General features: G+C 35.0%; 1 protein-coding gene across 7 annotated transcripts in view; it reads right to left on the reverse strand.

Moving 5' to 3' along the window:
* Positions 1 to 17,798, reverse strand: part of LOC106874430 (1-phosphatidylinositol 4,5-bisphosphate phosphodiesterase epsilon-1) — a 1,217,386-nt gene that overhangs the window by 394,174 nt on the left and 805,414 nt on the right. For all 7 annotated transcript variants that reach the window (XM_089347149.1, XM_052978429.2, XM_052978428.2 and 4 more), the window contains one exon: positions 6,673 to 6,822. In XM_089347149.1, the coding sequence (XP_089203275.1) occupies positions 6,673 to 6,822 (150 nt within the window). The remainder of the gene's footprint in view (positions 1 to 6,672; positions 6,823 to 17,798) is intronic.

Raw genomic sequence — 17,798 nt, forward strand, 5'->3', positions numbered from 1 at the left:
CATCTTCTGCGTTTCTTTCTATATTATGTTGCAATCAGTATATTGTCAACCACCATTGTATCTCTATATACAAATATATAGAAAATTTGCAATTCCATGTTAGAAATGATATTTTGTAATCCAATACTAAACAACGTTTGTATGAATATTTGGGCAAATAATGCTCCTGAAAACACAGGAAGACGAGTCCTGGAGAAACGTAGTTTCCATCCCTGGTTGAAGTCATTTCACTTTGTATTCGCTGATAGTCTCTTATCGGAACATTATTTACATTTGACGGACATTTGTACTCATCTTGTTTGTTGTTAACACAAATATTTGTCAAATGTAAATAATATAAATAATGTACATAATTCCTCATCTCTTAAATGTAGAACTGTATTCTCTTCTGAGAAGTTTTAAAATTTTTTGCCAATCTTTCTTTCTCCTCATAAATACGAGAATATTAATATACATGAAACTAAAAGTATCTTTCGGCAAGAAATGAAATACAAATGAGAGGACAAATTTCGTAATGGCAAGTACTTTAATTTCCACAGATACACAATTAGACGGGCTAATAATGAAAAAGTCAATTAAAAAGTACATTATGTAACGCAATCTCTCTCCCCCGCTCCCTCCTTTCTCTCTGACTTATTAATACATGCCCAGGGATGTATAAACATTTAAGAATAAAATATTGTGAGATGCTTTTACTTTTGAAGACTTCTGCATATAGTAAAGCAAAACTGGTTTTACAGATTTCATTCTTATACAGCGTGGATCACGTATACAAGTGCTTATTCCGTATATTCTATACATGTGTGTGTGTGTGTGTGTGTGTGTGTGTGTGTGTGTGTGTGTATTACGGTTATTAAGTCATAACATGAGCTCCAAAAAAGTATTTACTGATGAAATGGCTCGTTACTGGTAATTAACATAATTAATCGTCACTGTAATTCGTGTTCTATGCATTGCTCAATCATACACAAGCACACACGGGTGGAAGAATTTCAACTCGAAACTGCATGTTAACCAAGTGTGTGAGATTGCACTGAGCTCCATCAACTTACACATTTGAGGGAGGTCAGTGCCATACATCTCCACATTACATATTTACATCAAAATGTACTGAACCAGTACGAATGAAGTGGTGAGGCATGTCTCCCTCTGTGTTGCTGACAGGATTCGGTATCCTATTAAATCAACCAGCAACGAACGACTCTTGACAAAGTACAAAAATAGTAAGAAAATGAAGAAATGAAACTAATTCCTTCTGAAAGGAATGTCTGTTAAACTGCTTAAATGTAATTTATCTGGGTAGGATTAAGACGATGATAGACCAAGCAGAAATACACATAAAAGAAACAGCGAAATTAACAATGAAATCAAATTTTAAGTAAAAGGATTAGAAATATAGGTGACATTGCAAATAAGAGAGAGGAAGTGTAAGTAAAAATAATAATAAAAAAAGATCGGATTGTCAGTGTATATAGAAAATTGAAAAACAAAATGTAGAGAAACGACCAACTTTCAAATAGGCTTACTGCTGTGAAAGCTGAAAGATGTGACGTATTCAGGATTGTGAGAAGATTCTAAAAATAAACTGAGAGATACTATGTACGGAGAGGAAGAAATAGAGGTAGAGAGACGGAGAATTATTTCGTTTTAATGATATTGGGAAATTAACAATTAGCACTTAAGGAGAGTGCTATGAGAAACGTTCTTATGAGACATTTCTGAAAGAGAAATCTGATTGGGATGAAAGGGAGTTAACTTTAAATTAATAATGGTATTTACTGTGAATTGCTATTCCCTAGTTAATTAGCACACGCTTAACTCAAACAAATTAACCTCAAGTTTTTGAACAGCTAACGATCATGTGATAAATAGTTAATAATGTAAGGGTCAGCTTTCAAAACGTGTTCTTCACCTCCACAATGTTCGTGTTTCAATATTTCTCTTGGGTATTTTATAATTACACACCTTGGTAGATCAATCTGAGTATTTCTCTAGCATCCACGAACCTTGGTGTTGTCTATTATATATATATAATTCTTGTTAGAAAACATCATTTTGCAGTGATTCATTACAATTTCAGTTTTCAATATTAGTTTTGGTGTTGAGATCCAAACGAGATATTTTTCAACTTTATGGTATTAGCGCAGGCACAACTTCGTAGTTATGAAGCTCGTTTTACAACCACATGCAGTTTCAGGTTCAATCTTATTGCTGGACAAATTGGGAAAGTGTTTTCTACTATAGCTCTACGCCGGCCAATGGCATGTGAGGGAATTTGGTTGACTGAAACTGTGTGGAAGCCCGTATATACATACATACATAAATACATACGTGTGTGTGTATGTGCGTATCCTTGTGTGCGTGTATGCGTGTCCTTGTGTGTATGCGTGTTTATTCCCCTCTCACCACTTGGCAAACGATGTTGTTTCGTTTATGTCCCAGTAACTTAGCGGTTCTGCAAAAGCAACCGATATAATAAGTACTTGATTTATATTCTCTGGGATCGATTTGTTCGACTAAACCCATCAAGACGGTGCCCCAGCATGGCCGCAGTCCAATAACTAAAACAAGTAAAAAAAGATAAAAATATATATCCGAAAGAAGGCGTTGTGGACAGGCAGAATTGGTTGCACGTGGCACAAAATGCCTTGAATTGTTCAGCTGCGTCCATTTGCGTTATGAGTTAACCAACCCCACATCCTGGGGTCGACTTTTCCTTTTATTATTTCGTATATCAATAAAAATATGAATGAATCAAATAATAGAATGGATACCGTCGACTATTTTCTCTCTCTCTCCACACGCACACACACACATACACACATGATGGACTGTGAATATGTTTATTTTGAGAATAAGAAAACCATACGAGGAACCTTTCTAATATGATTTAAATAATATGGTCGAGCAGAAATTACCCGGACACCTACGATTCTGATAAATTTCTAATAATAGACAATTGAAACGGTTGCTTCACGGCCATCAACCATGTGAAAATGACTGAGAGATTGGATTGTCAAAAGATACAAAGACTTCTTGAAAGACTACGGCTCAAAATGCTTGCAGTAGACAACTTAGTTATAAGGAGTATTTTGCTTAGTGAAGTGGAACGAAATTATATGCTAGCATCTACGAAACTATCATTCGATATGTGTGTTTTGTGTGAGCGACTTTAAACGTTATCATAAGAAGCAAGCTGTGCTTATCACCTACGTAATTACGTAACTTGGAAATCAATGAAGAAGACAATATGTGGAAATATCTTCTGAATAAGCTTTGACCTGGACATCCATTTACAGATCATAAAGGTGTTGAATAGCTATTGTTGAGTTAATTTGTTTCTCACAACTTCACTTTTAAATATAAAATGCGAGAGAGCATCTAACACAAGGTTTTAGTGAAACCTTGTAATGTCCAATAATATATCGTAGCATGGAAAGCAGAATTGATTATTGCGATGAAAAAACAAAAACAAAACAATAACAATAATGATAAAAAAACTTTAACTTTTCCGCTTTTGTAACTTTTCTACAGTGCTACACATATTCAATGTCAATTACATCCACTTAAATTGTGCAGTAACACAGAGTTATTATAGCTCTCTTATATAGTCTGCACCTAGCATTAATAGCTACGAAGCTTTTAGTAATAATCAATGCTATGTTATATAGACTGCTACAAGATACAGAAAATAGGGATACCATAGATTTCTTATATAGTTTCTACCTAACATTAATAGCTACTTTCTACTATGAAGCTTTTAGTCATAATAACTAATACAGCAAGGAGAATTATCAAAAATATCGAACACAATCAAACATGTCACACGTCCCATGATATTCCTTTTATGGTTTACTTGTTGCAGTCGTTAGACTACGGCAATGCTGGGGCACCGTCTTGAACAATTTTTAATTCAATGAATCGACCCCCCACCCCCACAAGTGCTTATGCTTTTATTTTTTAAGCCTGGTATTTATTCTGTCGGTCTCTTTTGCAGAACCGTTAAGTTACAGGGACGTAAGCACACCAACACCGGTTGTCAAGCGGTGGCGTGGGACAAACACAGACACGCGCGCGTGCGCGTAAACACACACACGACTGCTTCTTTCAGTTTCCGCCTACCAAATTGACTCACAGAGCTTTAGTCGGCTCGAGGCCATAGTAGGAGACACATACCCAAAGTACCACGCCGTGGGAGTGAACCCCGAACCATGTGGCTGGAAAGCAAACTTAGCAACGATTTCAAACACAATCTATATTAGATTCTGTCATTGCTTACAATCTTCATAATATTCAGTCAACAGTTGACACGAATCGTCTTGCTTTTTGTTTATTTATGTAATCAGGTTCCTATTCAACATGCAAATTCCATTTGCTGGCAAGACCGTTGTGATTAAGAAGTTCGCTTTGCAGACACAGAGTTTCGAGTTCGGTCCCACTGCAGCACTATGGACAAGTGTCTGCTGAGCAAAGCTTTGAGAGTGCATTTGATTGGCGGAAATTTACTGAAGCCTGTCGCACGCATAAGCGTCTATTTTATTTTTACTTCGTCCACACCGCTACCAGTAAAATAAACTATCAGATTTAAATTATGTACTAGAACTGATTTGCACGACTAACCTACAACCGGTGTTGGTGTGTTTACGTCCCTGTAACCTAACGGTTCTGCAAAAGAGACCGACAGAATAAATACCAGGCTTAAAAAATAAAAGCATAAGCACTTGTGGGGGTAGGGGGTCGATTCATTGGATGTGTATATATGCAGACACACACACACACACACACACACACACACACACACACACACATATATATATATATATATATATATATATATATATATATATATATATATATATACATACATATATATGTGTGTATTATAATATTAGATCCAAACAGTTTTTAGGTATAAGCAAAGTAAAAAATGAGAAGTGTAAATAAAATAAAAGTTGTAAAAACACCATATCTGTCCAGTGTCGTCAACCTCTCAGGATTCCCAGACAACGATATATATATATATATATATATATATATATATATATATAGAGAGAGAGAGAGAGAGAGAGAGAGAGAGAGAGAAAGAGAGAGAGAGAGAGAGAAAGAGAGAGAGAGAGAGAGAGAGAAAGAGAGAGAGAATGAGAGAATAATTATAGAGTATTATAGTAGAGTATTTCTAACATAACTACAAACGTTACACATTTCCCAGGATGGATATACTAACTATCAGCTATTACTTCCCCTTACAAAGGATAAAATGTGAAGCCGATCTCAGATATGAGCACACAATTACTATACCTTACGGCAGTACATCCGATGCTCTAGTGAACCTCCTCGAATTTATGTCACGCTTAATGCATTTAAAACCCTACTGGGTGGAGTCTATTTTGTCTTTCTTTTTTCGATAATTTATATACGAACCATATGGTGAGGCCGTGACATATGTATGATATAAACATTATTTAAGGGTGACAAATTGGCTAAAGTCGTTAGGAAATTGAAGCGGATGTCTAGCGATATTTGCTCCGGCCCTTTAGGTCTTAAGTTCAGTTCCCACTGTGGCATACTTATGTGACTGACTTAATCTCGTCGCCCGATAGTAACATCAAGTTTACTTGCCTTTAACAAAGACCAAGCCAGGTCAGGTCATAGAGTTCAGAATACCTTCTTGCCTGCTTTCTACTAGTGGAAGCTCTGTGAAGTATCAGGGCCCGACTAAAAAGACGGGAGTAAAAATCGGTTGACTGTCACATCGACAGCATGAGTGGAAGTCACCCTGTCCGTCCACAAAATATGTGCCTTTGTGTCTATATAAGAAAGTGGTATAGCTTAACCCTTTTTGTAAATTATAAAAAACAAAACAACCATACAAAGCACGTACATAGTGTTTCTTTAGTTATTTAGTTTCTTTCAACCACACCGCTAAGGCTATGCAAGAATACCGCCTTCATATTCTAAAAAGTCTGGGTAAATTAGTAGCGATTCGTCATTTTGATAAATAAATATCAATCTGTTCTGAAGTCGTACAAAGTAAACTACGTCAGAATAACCTTGTGCGCGTTTAACCTTATAAGGTTATATGACGTACGTTCAGCAAGTATAAAGCAAACGTACTTGACTTTTCACTAAGAACAAATTGTAATTTTTTTATATATCTCTATATGCATATATATATATATATATATATATTATTACATATATATTCTTTTTTTTTAAGAAATGTAAAACATAAGTGTATTAATGTGTGCATGTGTGTACATATCAATATATGTATGAATGAATTTATGTATGCATGTGTGTGTATATATATATATATATATATATATATATATATATATATATATATATATATATATATATATATATATATATATATATATATAATGTCTGTGTTGCTGTGTATGTGTGTGAATGAGTGTGCGTGCATTTGCGTGCATAGATTTCTATTAGGTTAACACGCATTAAGAACAAAGTAGATGAAAGAAAAGCAGTGAATGTTGACATGCATATTTTGGATTATCATGCTTCTTGTGATGTTATCATGGAAAAGAAACTAGAGTTATAACAAAAACAAATGAATAGCACGAATACTTATTTATAAAAATAAAAGCATAAAGCAAGCAGTTGCGCCGACTATAGGATACAAAATATATATAATAAACATTACACTACCTTTTTCTGCGTATTCCCTCTGAGATTTTCTTTCACCTGATATAGTTTGCATCCATAGGCAGGTAGGTTTTTGCAGATTTTGATATAAAGTTGTTTCAGTTTGATTTCATTGTCATAATATGGCGTATGCCACAACTTTTTCTGTTTATCCTAGAAATAGACATAAAATTAAGAGTATAGATGAGATTATTGCTTTATTTGTCACTTCGTACATATGTAATATATACATATATATGTATTACACAAGTTATATATATATATATATATATATATATATATATATATATATATATATATATATATACATATATATGTATTACATAAGTTATATATATATATGTGTGTGTGTGTGTGTGTGTGTGTGTGTGTGTGTGTGTGTGTGTGTGTGTGTGTGTGTGTGTGTGTATGCGTGAAATTGTTAGTGGAAATGGAAAATGTTATTAGATGATATTTATTTGCAATGGTACTGAGTATTATTGATCTTATGAAGGATATCAGTGCACTTAGTGACCAACAACAGAGTATGTCTCATCACAAATATGATACAGATATTTGAGAAAAGGTCCAAAGGAGTGAAAGAAAATAAAATGCACAAATCTTCAGCAAAAAGGAAAAAATATAGTTTCTGCGTCGTTAGAATAGTTATTATCCAATCCCCGTTTGGCGTGTTGGTGGATGTGTGAATAGCAAGAAGGAAAAAAGAAGTGAGCAGCAATGTGGGCCAAAGAAACCTAAACATTCCCCGGTTATATGAATGTTGAATGTTGTTCAGCACCGCTGGAGGTGGTGCTTTTACCAGAAGGTGTTGACATCTCCTGTCGGCAGCTGAAGGGAATGTCCCGCAGTGCAAGTTGTATCTAAAATGTATAATCTAAGGACATTCCTTTCAGCTGTAGTATATCATTCAAATCAGTTGTTGTACGTGCATCTATTTTACATCATGTACTTTTATTTTTCATCTAGCTACCTTTCAACCTAATAGCCTGCTTCTTATCTCCTGACTCCTACCAACTTTCCAGAGCTTTATTTTATTGGAATAGACTACTAAACATAATTAGTTGTTAAAAGACGTCGGATCGGCAGAAATGAACAAGCGCTGAACAAAAATGTCTTATCTTTAGTTCCAATGTTAAATTCTAATGGGCTCCATTTTATATACATTAGAGACATTTTGACTAAATCTTCATCCAACAAAATATTTGGCACAGTGTTTCGTCTAAAGAAAAGCATTATTATTTATAATGTTTGCTTTTTTTTTAACAGTGGGACTAATATAAATACGTACGAGGATACCTTTATATAAATACATCGCGGGGAAATAGCTTGTAATGGTCACGTCGTGTATCAATTGAAGAATAGAGAATTCTCGTTCATTTCACTCCAACTGACTAATAGCAACAAATTAGTGAACAAGATATATTATTATTATGTTATATAATAATGACAATTCTTCTCATATCTGGGGTCTGTAAAATAATGTACCAGTAAATTCCTAGAGTCGATGGCATTACCCAATCCTTCCTCCCACACCGGAATTACTGACTTTGTACGTAAATCAGAAGCAATCATATACTGCACTTATTTCCTGAAGTTTCCACCAACCAGATTTGGATTTGAGAAAGTGGAATTAAAATCGCCTTAAGCTCGAAGAGGAAAACTATGTCGATGAAGCAACTCTAGCAATTTCATGGAGAATATAGACAACAGTCGATTTTCATCTTTTACAGACATGAAGTGATTAATTCATACCAGAGAAACCTTCTTCAATTATTCTGAGCTCTATCTAAATTTGTCTCTGACAATTATGAACTTTAATTTACTGTTGCGAAGGCTTTGCCAGCGAGGATTGAGAACATAGGCTACAGTGTCAATACTTTATGGATACGGCGTGTTGGTGATTCCTGTAAAAGAATTATCAACCTTTTTCTGACTGGAAGTCTGCCGTTCTATTGATACTATCATTTGTAACTCTCAGAAGAATTTGTATTTTAATGTATACTAAGAAATATAATTTTGTCTGAGATTTCATCCGTTAAGTTCCTCATGAATGTTGTGTATAGTTGAAAAATTCTATCGAAGAGTAAAACGAAGAGTTAATCAGGTATTTGTTGTATTTGTTTCACTATTTCTATTCTTTCGCTTATGCAGGAAAGCCCAAGTTTTTTTCAAGATGACATAGAGAAGAGATGTATCCACTGAACAGCTCACAGACCGTCTAAGTCCCACATAGTGTATTAAATAACGGGAACCAGGAAAATATTTTTCAAAATATTTTATACAATCTTTCTTCTGCTAGTCATCAACTAGATTATATTTCTGTTTTTCGTTAATAAAACAAACATACTAAGTCAAAGAGAAAACTTTCAATTTTATGAAAAAAAAAAAAAAAAAAAAAAAAAAAGATTCCTTCTACAGTGGAGAGTTGATGTCTGAGAATTATCAGTTTAGTTAATATATACAATATATTATACAATATTCTCTTTTCTGGTTTAACATCCATTTTCCACGCCAGAATAAAATGGATGAGCTGTTGTAAATTTCGATAATATTGTTTTTGCAGAAGCATTTGTTTGGGAAAAAGATTCATGTCCTTTCAAGCGCTATACACTCAGTTCTGCAGGAAGACATTTTATCATAAAGGGAGACTGTAGAAAACATGGTTGTGTGTTCTTGTCATATATTGATGTTTAGTATGATGTAATGTTATACACTATAGTGGAATACCTTACTGAATCTAATTTCGATTATGAGTTTATCCGTCAATATAATTCTGCACCAATAATATACTGAAATCGATTTGATCGATTTTAACAAAGATTGTTGTGTGGCTTGGTAAAAAAAAATCGGTTTTTATTTAGGATTAGAAGTAAACTAGGGTGGTTGCAATTCCAGGGAACAAGAAGTGAGTAATGATCAATACCTCATGAAAAAGATCTTATCAGATGAATAAAATGGACCCGAGATTTACTGATTTAGTGTATTGTTCATTAGAAAATAATTAATCAATACCATTGCTTAATGAATTCTTCATAGCAGGAAGCTTCATTGTTGAATGAAAAGCATCAGATAAACGTTGATGGATGGCATATTCTTAAGAAGCCGACTCAGCATTTTCTTATCAAGCGATAGATAAATAGCATTTCAAACCAGATCTCATGATTGACTTTCAATTACACATAGGATGTCTGTGTTAGGTTAATTACATAATTATCAATCAAAGTTAATTGCAGAAGGATGTACTAATGTTACCATGCCAGTGTTACGAAGCTGAATGTTACCCACTTCAATATTACCAACAAGGATATTGTTAAGTCGAATGTTAAGTGAGCTCAGTGTTACCAGTAATATTATTTAAATTCACAGTTTGATATGTTGCCATCGTCGTTATAAGTGTCACTGTTGTGTTGTTGTCACTCTTGAATAATTTTAGCCAGTTCTGCTTCCTCATCGATATATTTTGAAAATCAAAAATTGAAGAGTTAGGCCGCAGTCACTCCACACTAGGGGATTACTCGTTATTATCATTATTATTATTATTATTATTATTATTATTGTTATTATTGAGTGAGAGAGTTGTACATGCCATCAAAGTGACACTGAGGTAGGTAAAATATATGAAGCCCAGTATACCCATCATGACTACCCGTCAGATAAGGGTCATGCATCACAACCATATGTGCGCGACATGATGATCTCATATCAAGATAAACAGTACATGTCCTTGCAGGTGGGGCCCAGTTAGAATTTTCTTCAGGTCGAGTAGCCCATCCTGCTCAAAAGGTCTCTGAATAAGGGTTGTTTAAAGATGTTGAACGAAACACCCGTGTTTCCAGAGTTAAATTATTCAAACCTCAAAGAATTCCTCTCAACACATAGCTATAATACTCCCCCACTACTTCTGCTCGTGATCAGAGATGCACATATCGTTAGCCACTTAGGGACATCTTTCATACCTGACAAAACAATGTACATGATAACATTTCCAGTCAGTTAAGATCAGAAGCCATGAGAGCCACAGTCTGGTACTGCATCAGGGCATTTATAATAATAATAATAAAAATAGTGGTTGTGGTGGTGGAGGTGATGGTTGTTGTTTAGGGCGGCGAGCTGGCAGAAACGTTAGCCCGCCGGGCGAAATGTTTAGTGGTATTTAGTTTGCTGTTACGTTCTGAGTTCAAATTCCGCCAAAGACACTGTCAGGTGTTTGTGTCACACTGCACGGCAGAGTAAGTGAATCACACAAGGACAGGAACTTAACCGTACGGTGAGCTTCCACACGATTTCTGTCTTAAATTCTATGCACAGCACTTTTTTTGACCCAACACCACGGAAGAAGACACTCAACTTCTAGGCCCATTGCTTTTATTCTAAAAACTTGCATATTTAAAACCTTCTAAGTAATTCATGCTTTCTCAGTGCAGTAGTTATGTTCATTGACAGAGAGATATGATGATTAAATTAGGTAGATGAAGCTTCTGCACAAAAATTTTGTTGTCAGCTCAAGGAGTCTCCGTATTGACTAATACATTTTCTTTGTTAATTTCACAGGAAATGAAGTCTTGAGATTTCGTTCTCCAAGCAGAGTTTGGGTTATGAGGAGGTATTTGAACATTATTGGTTGCATGAGACAATTGACGCATGTCTCCGGTTAACTTGAAGACTTCTTTATATTTCAGCATAGAAAAGAATATAGTAATCGATTTTAGTTTGCTACACTCTATTAAAGGCACGGATTGGATTAATTCTTGTATTGCTGTGCATGTAGTGCAAACAAATCCAAGATACAATCTTCAGTGACACACCAGTGCTAGTAAAAAGAATTAGCACGTTTTTACTAGTTTTCTATGAATTTCTACTTCAACATCTGGTCTAGTGGGCATCTGTAAACCTGAAGTATGTGAAATGTTTATTTTGAGGAATTTGAAACCGTATGTCTATGTTACATTTTCATGCTTTTTGGTCGTTTCATATTTGATTTGTACCTCCTGGCGTTTCATTTTTTTTGTTCATATATTCTAATGTAGAATACATGTAGCCTCGTTTTTCATTGATTCTTTCATCGCTGAACCGTGTTACGCTTATCACCAATTCAATTGTGATAACAAGGGTCAGTGATCAATAGCAGATTCTACTTATAGCGCAAAAACGCGCCCCGGCGACCACCACATTACTCGTTTACTCAGAATCCACTGAGTACCCCTTGTGTTTACATGACCGTGCAATGAGGTTGCATATTTTTTTTTTATATGGATTTATGTACTCATATGTACAACATAGGATCAATGGTTAGAAAAATATGAAGGCTCCTGATCCTAACAAACGATGCTGACGAGTGTATTCTGTACAGGAAAAGATAATGATCTGCGAAAACATGACGGTGGAGGTTTGGCTGCTATGGCACGTGGGTTTTGGTATTCTTTCATTTCATATACAGTCTGTTTACGTTTACTTTAGGGTGTAGCACACTATGCAGCTTCATCAACTTTCTCGTCCTTCTATTCAGTGTTGATATTTCCTCTTTAGTTCATTTGAGGATGGGTGCACTATATCTGACCTGCGCAACAGCCCAGATTGGATTTCAACACCATCTTCACACTTTTTTGATACGCCTCGCTGACCTTGATTTTCATTTCTCTGTGTATCCAGCTCCAAAATCCCTAAATACCTATACCCACCACCATCGAGTTCACCCATGGTCTCTCCTGACGGTAACCGCAATCCTTTCCAGGCTTCTTTCTTCCCCTCTTTTCATATTAAGTACTGAGTATTTGGTAATCCCAAATTCCATACTGATGTCCCTAACACACTTCTGGACTGTTTTGGTTAAGGAATCTATCTGTTTTTCAGATTTTCCAAACAATTTCAGGTCATCCATAAACAGAAGATGGTTCAGTGATGTGCCTTTCTTCACACGTCGGTAACCCGTCTTACCAACCCTAAGTGTCATTGTTATAGGTATTAGTGCAATTACAAATAGTAACGGAGAAAACGAGTCACCTTGGAAGATTCACCTTTTAATATTAACTTCTCTAAGGAATACATTACTTGAGTACAATTCGGTTTTCAACTTTCATGCGATGCATCAGAAAATTTGTGATGTTGTCAGCAACACCAAACATCTGTAGGCATCCAACGATCCAAGAATGCGGCATCATATCATATACCTTCTTTAAGTCAATCCAAGCCAAAGACATGATTGTATGATGCTTTTTACAATGCCTCGAAACTGTTTTATCGATTCCTTGGTACCCTGAGAACTCTCCCTACATCCTTTTTGTTCGCTTGGTAGTATTTCTTCCTGTGCCAGGAAAGTATATGTCTTTGCCGCACATATGCTAGTAAGTATCATCCAGATTATGTTTAGGCATGCTATGGAACGGTAATTTCCCATAGAATTCCCATTTCTTCTATCTTTCATTATAAGTGTTGTCCTCCAGTCACCATCCACCCGGGGACTGTATCTTTCTGGACACACATTCAATTGGGCTGCTAGTCTTTCGTGTACCGCGTGGCATCTCTTCTTTCACGTCAACTGGTTCTTATGACAATATTCTTATTCTTTCACGTCAACTGGTGCTTATTTGTTCTTTCACGTCAACTGGTGCTTATGCCAATATTCCTTTGTTTCTTTCCTCCTTGTAATTCTGCCTTGATAGTCTCTATCCACATTGCATCCCTTTTATGCACCACATTGTTTCCCCATAATCCGCTCAGAACTCCTTGGCTTGATTTGCATCAGGAGCAACATTTTCCTCGTTGTCTCCTTCTAACGTTCGGAGGAATTGCTTAGGGTTATTTTTGAACAATCTGTTCTCCTCGAACTGCTTACTTCTGTTCACAAATCTTCTGATCTTCTGGCCTTTTGCCATGACCCTATTTTAACTGCTCAGCCGCTGTCGCCATCGTCATCATTAATATTTTAATCATTATTGTTTTACAAATTAAGCTTAATAAAAGAATTAATTTTATATGCAGCGAGGTAAGGTATCAAATTTGTGCAGAAAAACCTTATAGAAATCTCTCATAACATCTGATGCCATCTGAATATAGAAATCTCTAATAACATCTGATGCCATTAACAATGTAGACGAAGTGATCAAGTTACAATCAGGAATACACACACACACACGAGCGTAGGCTCGAAATGTTAAAGACTTTTTCATATCCCGAGCGTTATACTAATACATCTATTTGTTTTCTACACCACCTGTCTTCGTCTGTGGTTTTTTTGTAAATTCTCCCTATATATATATATATATATATATATATATATATATATATATATATATATATATATATACAACTATACAACTCTCGGCATAAAACACTACACGACAATACTTACCATATACTAACTAACATTAAGATAGTCCAGTTCGATAGATTTGATAGGATACGACACTCAGAACTGCGTTCAATAAAGCTTTCGCAAATATCTAAATTGATTAATATATTGTGTTTATCTAGTTATGAGATTTACTATGGACAACACTAATCTTTGTAAACAGGTGTGGTTTTATATCTTATTTACCTAACTACATAGTCTCTTGAACCTTGTGAAACGTAAGCTTGATCTCAATAAATAATGTTTCATTTAGAATACATTTCGATATGAGGATAGTTATAATGATGAAAACTATGTTGTTACTCTTACCTTTACCGTATTATAGGTTTTATGATATGGTAATAATAACAGTAAGAACATCATTCTCATCATTACAGCAGCAGCGTGATGGCAGATCGTTAGTGTAAAGGTTAAAAAACAAAATATTTGCGGTATTTGCTCTGACTTCAAATCCTGTCGTGAGTCACTCATAACGTCGATAAAAGGAAGTGCCAGTCAAATACAGGGGTAAATGGTTCAGCTGACCCACTCTTTACACTTAACTTTACGACTAAATTACGAAACACTAAAATAAAAAAAAAAAACGTGGCTTGGCAGAATCATCAGAGCGTCAGAATAGTTACTTCGGGGCATTCGTTCTGTCAGTTTAAATTCCGCTGAGGTCAACTTCACTTTTCATCCTTTCAAGATTAATAAAATAAAGTACGAGTCAAATACTGAGCTCAATGTTATCGACAAACCCCATCCCTCTAAAATTGCTAGTCTAATGCCAAAATTTGAATCCATTAAGGCGCTGAACTGGCAAAATCATTACTGTGCCAGACAAAATGTGGCTTCATTCCTCCTGGATATTTAAGTTCTGAGTTCAATTTCTGCTGAGATCGACCTTGTCTTTCATCTTTTTGGATTACATAAAGTAAGCACCAGTCAAATATTGAGGTCAACGTAATCGGCTATCCCACTCCGCTAAAATGATTGTACCTTAGTTGTCTCTGAGAAGACTGTTTCCTGGAGCTGCATATTATTATTATTATTAGAACTGTTTTTGCTATTAATCTCTCTTTCCAGTTTAATCATATCTATGATATCTGGAGTACGGAAGGTATGAGAGTGTTTATCTCAGCCACAACAAAGTAGAGCTTTTCCATTAAAAACAAAACAAAAGATCATATACTCTTTTACTCTTTTACTTGTTTCAGTCATTTGACTGTGGCCATGCTGGAGCACCGCCTTTAGTCGAGCAAATCGACCCCAGGACTTATTCTTTGTAAGCCTAGTACTTATTCTATCAGTCTCTTTTGCCGAACCGCTAAGTGACCGGGACATAAGCACACCAACATCGGTTGTCAAGCAATGCTAGGGGGACAAACACAGACACACAAACACACACAAATATATACATATATACGACGGGCTTCTTTCAGTTTCCGTCTACCAAATCCACGCACAAGACTTTAGTCGGCCCGAGGCTAAAGTAGAAGACACTTTCCCAAGGTGCCACGCAGTGGGACTGAACTCAGAACCATGTGGTTGGTAAGCAAGCTACTTACCACACAAGCATTCATCATTAACAGAAGGTGATAAAGTGAGTACCGTACAAAATACCTCATATTATTTCATTTAATCTCTACATTTTGAATTCAAACTTCACTGGTTATAAACATTATCTATTATTCTTTAGTCAAGAAAATACATTTTAATTCCTGCTCTTGTACCGATTTTATAATAATGGTATACTGAGCATTAGGATTAAGCATCCAATAAGTTCGTTGTTATTTATTCATTTCTCTCACCCTATTAATTTTGATTGTATATCGTTCATAGAACTGCTGGCCTGCTTTTCTTTAGCCCTCAGTATACGATTATGAAGAAAGAGGGAAACCTGTTATGTCACTCAAACAAATATATTAATGTGATTTGCCGCAGGGCTGCGTAAATCTTTTTTGTTATAAAGAGAGATAAAAAAGAAACCCAAGTAGATACTGAGTATTAACCTGAAAACATGATGATCTCCTTTATAGAAAACTAGAACTATTAGTAAGTTTGTTTTCTTACAGACGCATCAACACACAAAACCCCTTTCAGTTTTTCCTTATATGCAAACGCATAATGGAAGAGAGAGAGGAAGAGTTCGGTACAAATATATGTTGGTATCTTGACAACATACGCATATCCATCCATCCATCCGTATATATATATATATACATATACTTACATACGTATATATATATATAAATGCATATGATATATATATAAATACACACACGCATATATATATATATATATATGATTACACACACACATATACATGGTTGGCCAAAAGTCACCTAACAGTAAATCAAAAGTCCATAAATACTATCAATAACTCTGTATTGACTCAAGAAGGCGCTCAAGAAGGACTTCTGTTTGAACAATTTTCATGTTTCATATTTAGATGCTTTTATTAAATTCATTCAATTGTTAAACATAAATAAATCTTGGAATTAAATGGTTTTGATTTACTCAGGTGACTTTTGGCGTACCAAATATATACATACATACATGCATACATACATACATGCATACATACATACATACAACAACATACATACATACATACATACATACATACAGATAAAGTTTATGGCTATTCAGAGGTTTATTAAGAAGAATATATTAACAAAAGGTTAGAAATGTATGGATACTTTTGAGTATATACCAGACATTTTCCACAATGGAGGGAGGAAAATAAATTATTCAGAAATAGTTTAATATTTATACATATTGTACACTCCGAATAGCCATAAACTTTATCTGTATACAATATAAAAACATTGTTTTAAAACATTTAACTATAGTACCACATGATAAGACTTTCCCTGTTTTATTATCAATGGTCTGCTAGTGGGTGACCCCCTTAGTCGTCAACGAACATCTTGTTTTAAGTTTTCCTTTACCAAACCTCATGATTTTTATGACTATGCCAACTATGATTTTTGTCTGCTCTCTCAGCCCTACTCCTAACAGATAATGTCCTTTATTCTCTCAGCCTTAGATATACAAGGGTTGATAAACAAGTCTATAAATTAAACTGACCCCATATAAACAAATAAAGTCAGTGACAGGCAGAGTCTTCACAATTTATTGATAAACTTCTATGTTGTAGTAGAGACAACATGTTCTTTGTCTATCTCCTTCACTTCTTGGAGATTTTAGGTATAGTTATACTAATGTGTCCATCTGTTCTAATTTAATTAAATTCAATGTCTCTGTGCAGCTTGAGAATTGCTCCTCATTTTAAATTGATGTAATGACTGCATTGTTCAATTAAATGGAGTTGCATGAAACGATGGTACTGCATTACCTCTGGATATCCTTGTTACTTATTTTGATACACACACACACACACACACACACACACACACACACACACACACACAAGACATAAACAATGTTGATTGTTGTAAATTTGACTTACAGCTGTTTCCAGTCGTTATAGATTTGTTATTGATTGATTTACTCAATCAGTCCATTGATCAGTTGAGAGAAATTGAACGACCTAGAGAATTAATGTAACGTTATGCCTTGTCTTGTATTTTGATGTGTATAAAAGAAACAGTAGAAATAGAACACAACCGTGTTTATAATATAGAATGGTATTGAACTATAACCTCGGACTCTGCTACAAGAATACTCGGAGTTCTTTACTAATCTGAACAAAATTGTTACCCTGGTGTACTTACTGAGAGCTTATAAAGTATTTTTCCCAGACTGATAATCCCTCGCTAATAACTTATATATA

This window comes from Octopus bimaculoides, chromosome 2 (assembly GCF_046866305.1).
Source record: "Octopus bimaculoides isolate indiv1 chromosome 2, ASM4686630v1, whole genome shotgun sequence".
NCBI classification, from domain to species: domain Eukaryota; kingdom Metazoa; phylum Mollusca; class Cephalopoda; order Octopoda; family Octopodidae; genus Octopus; species Octopus bimaculoides.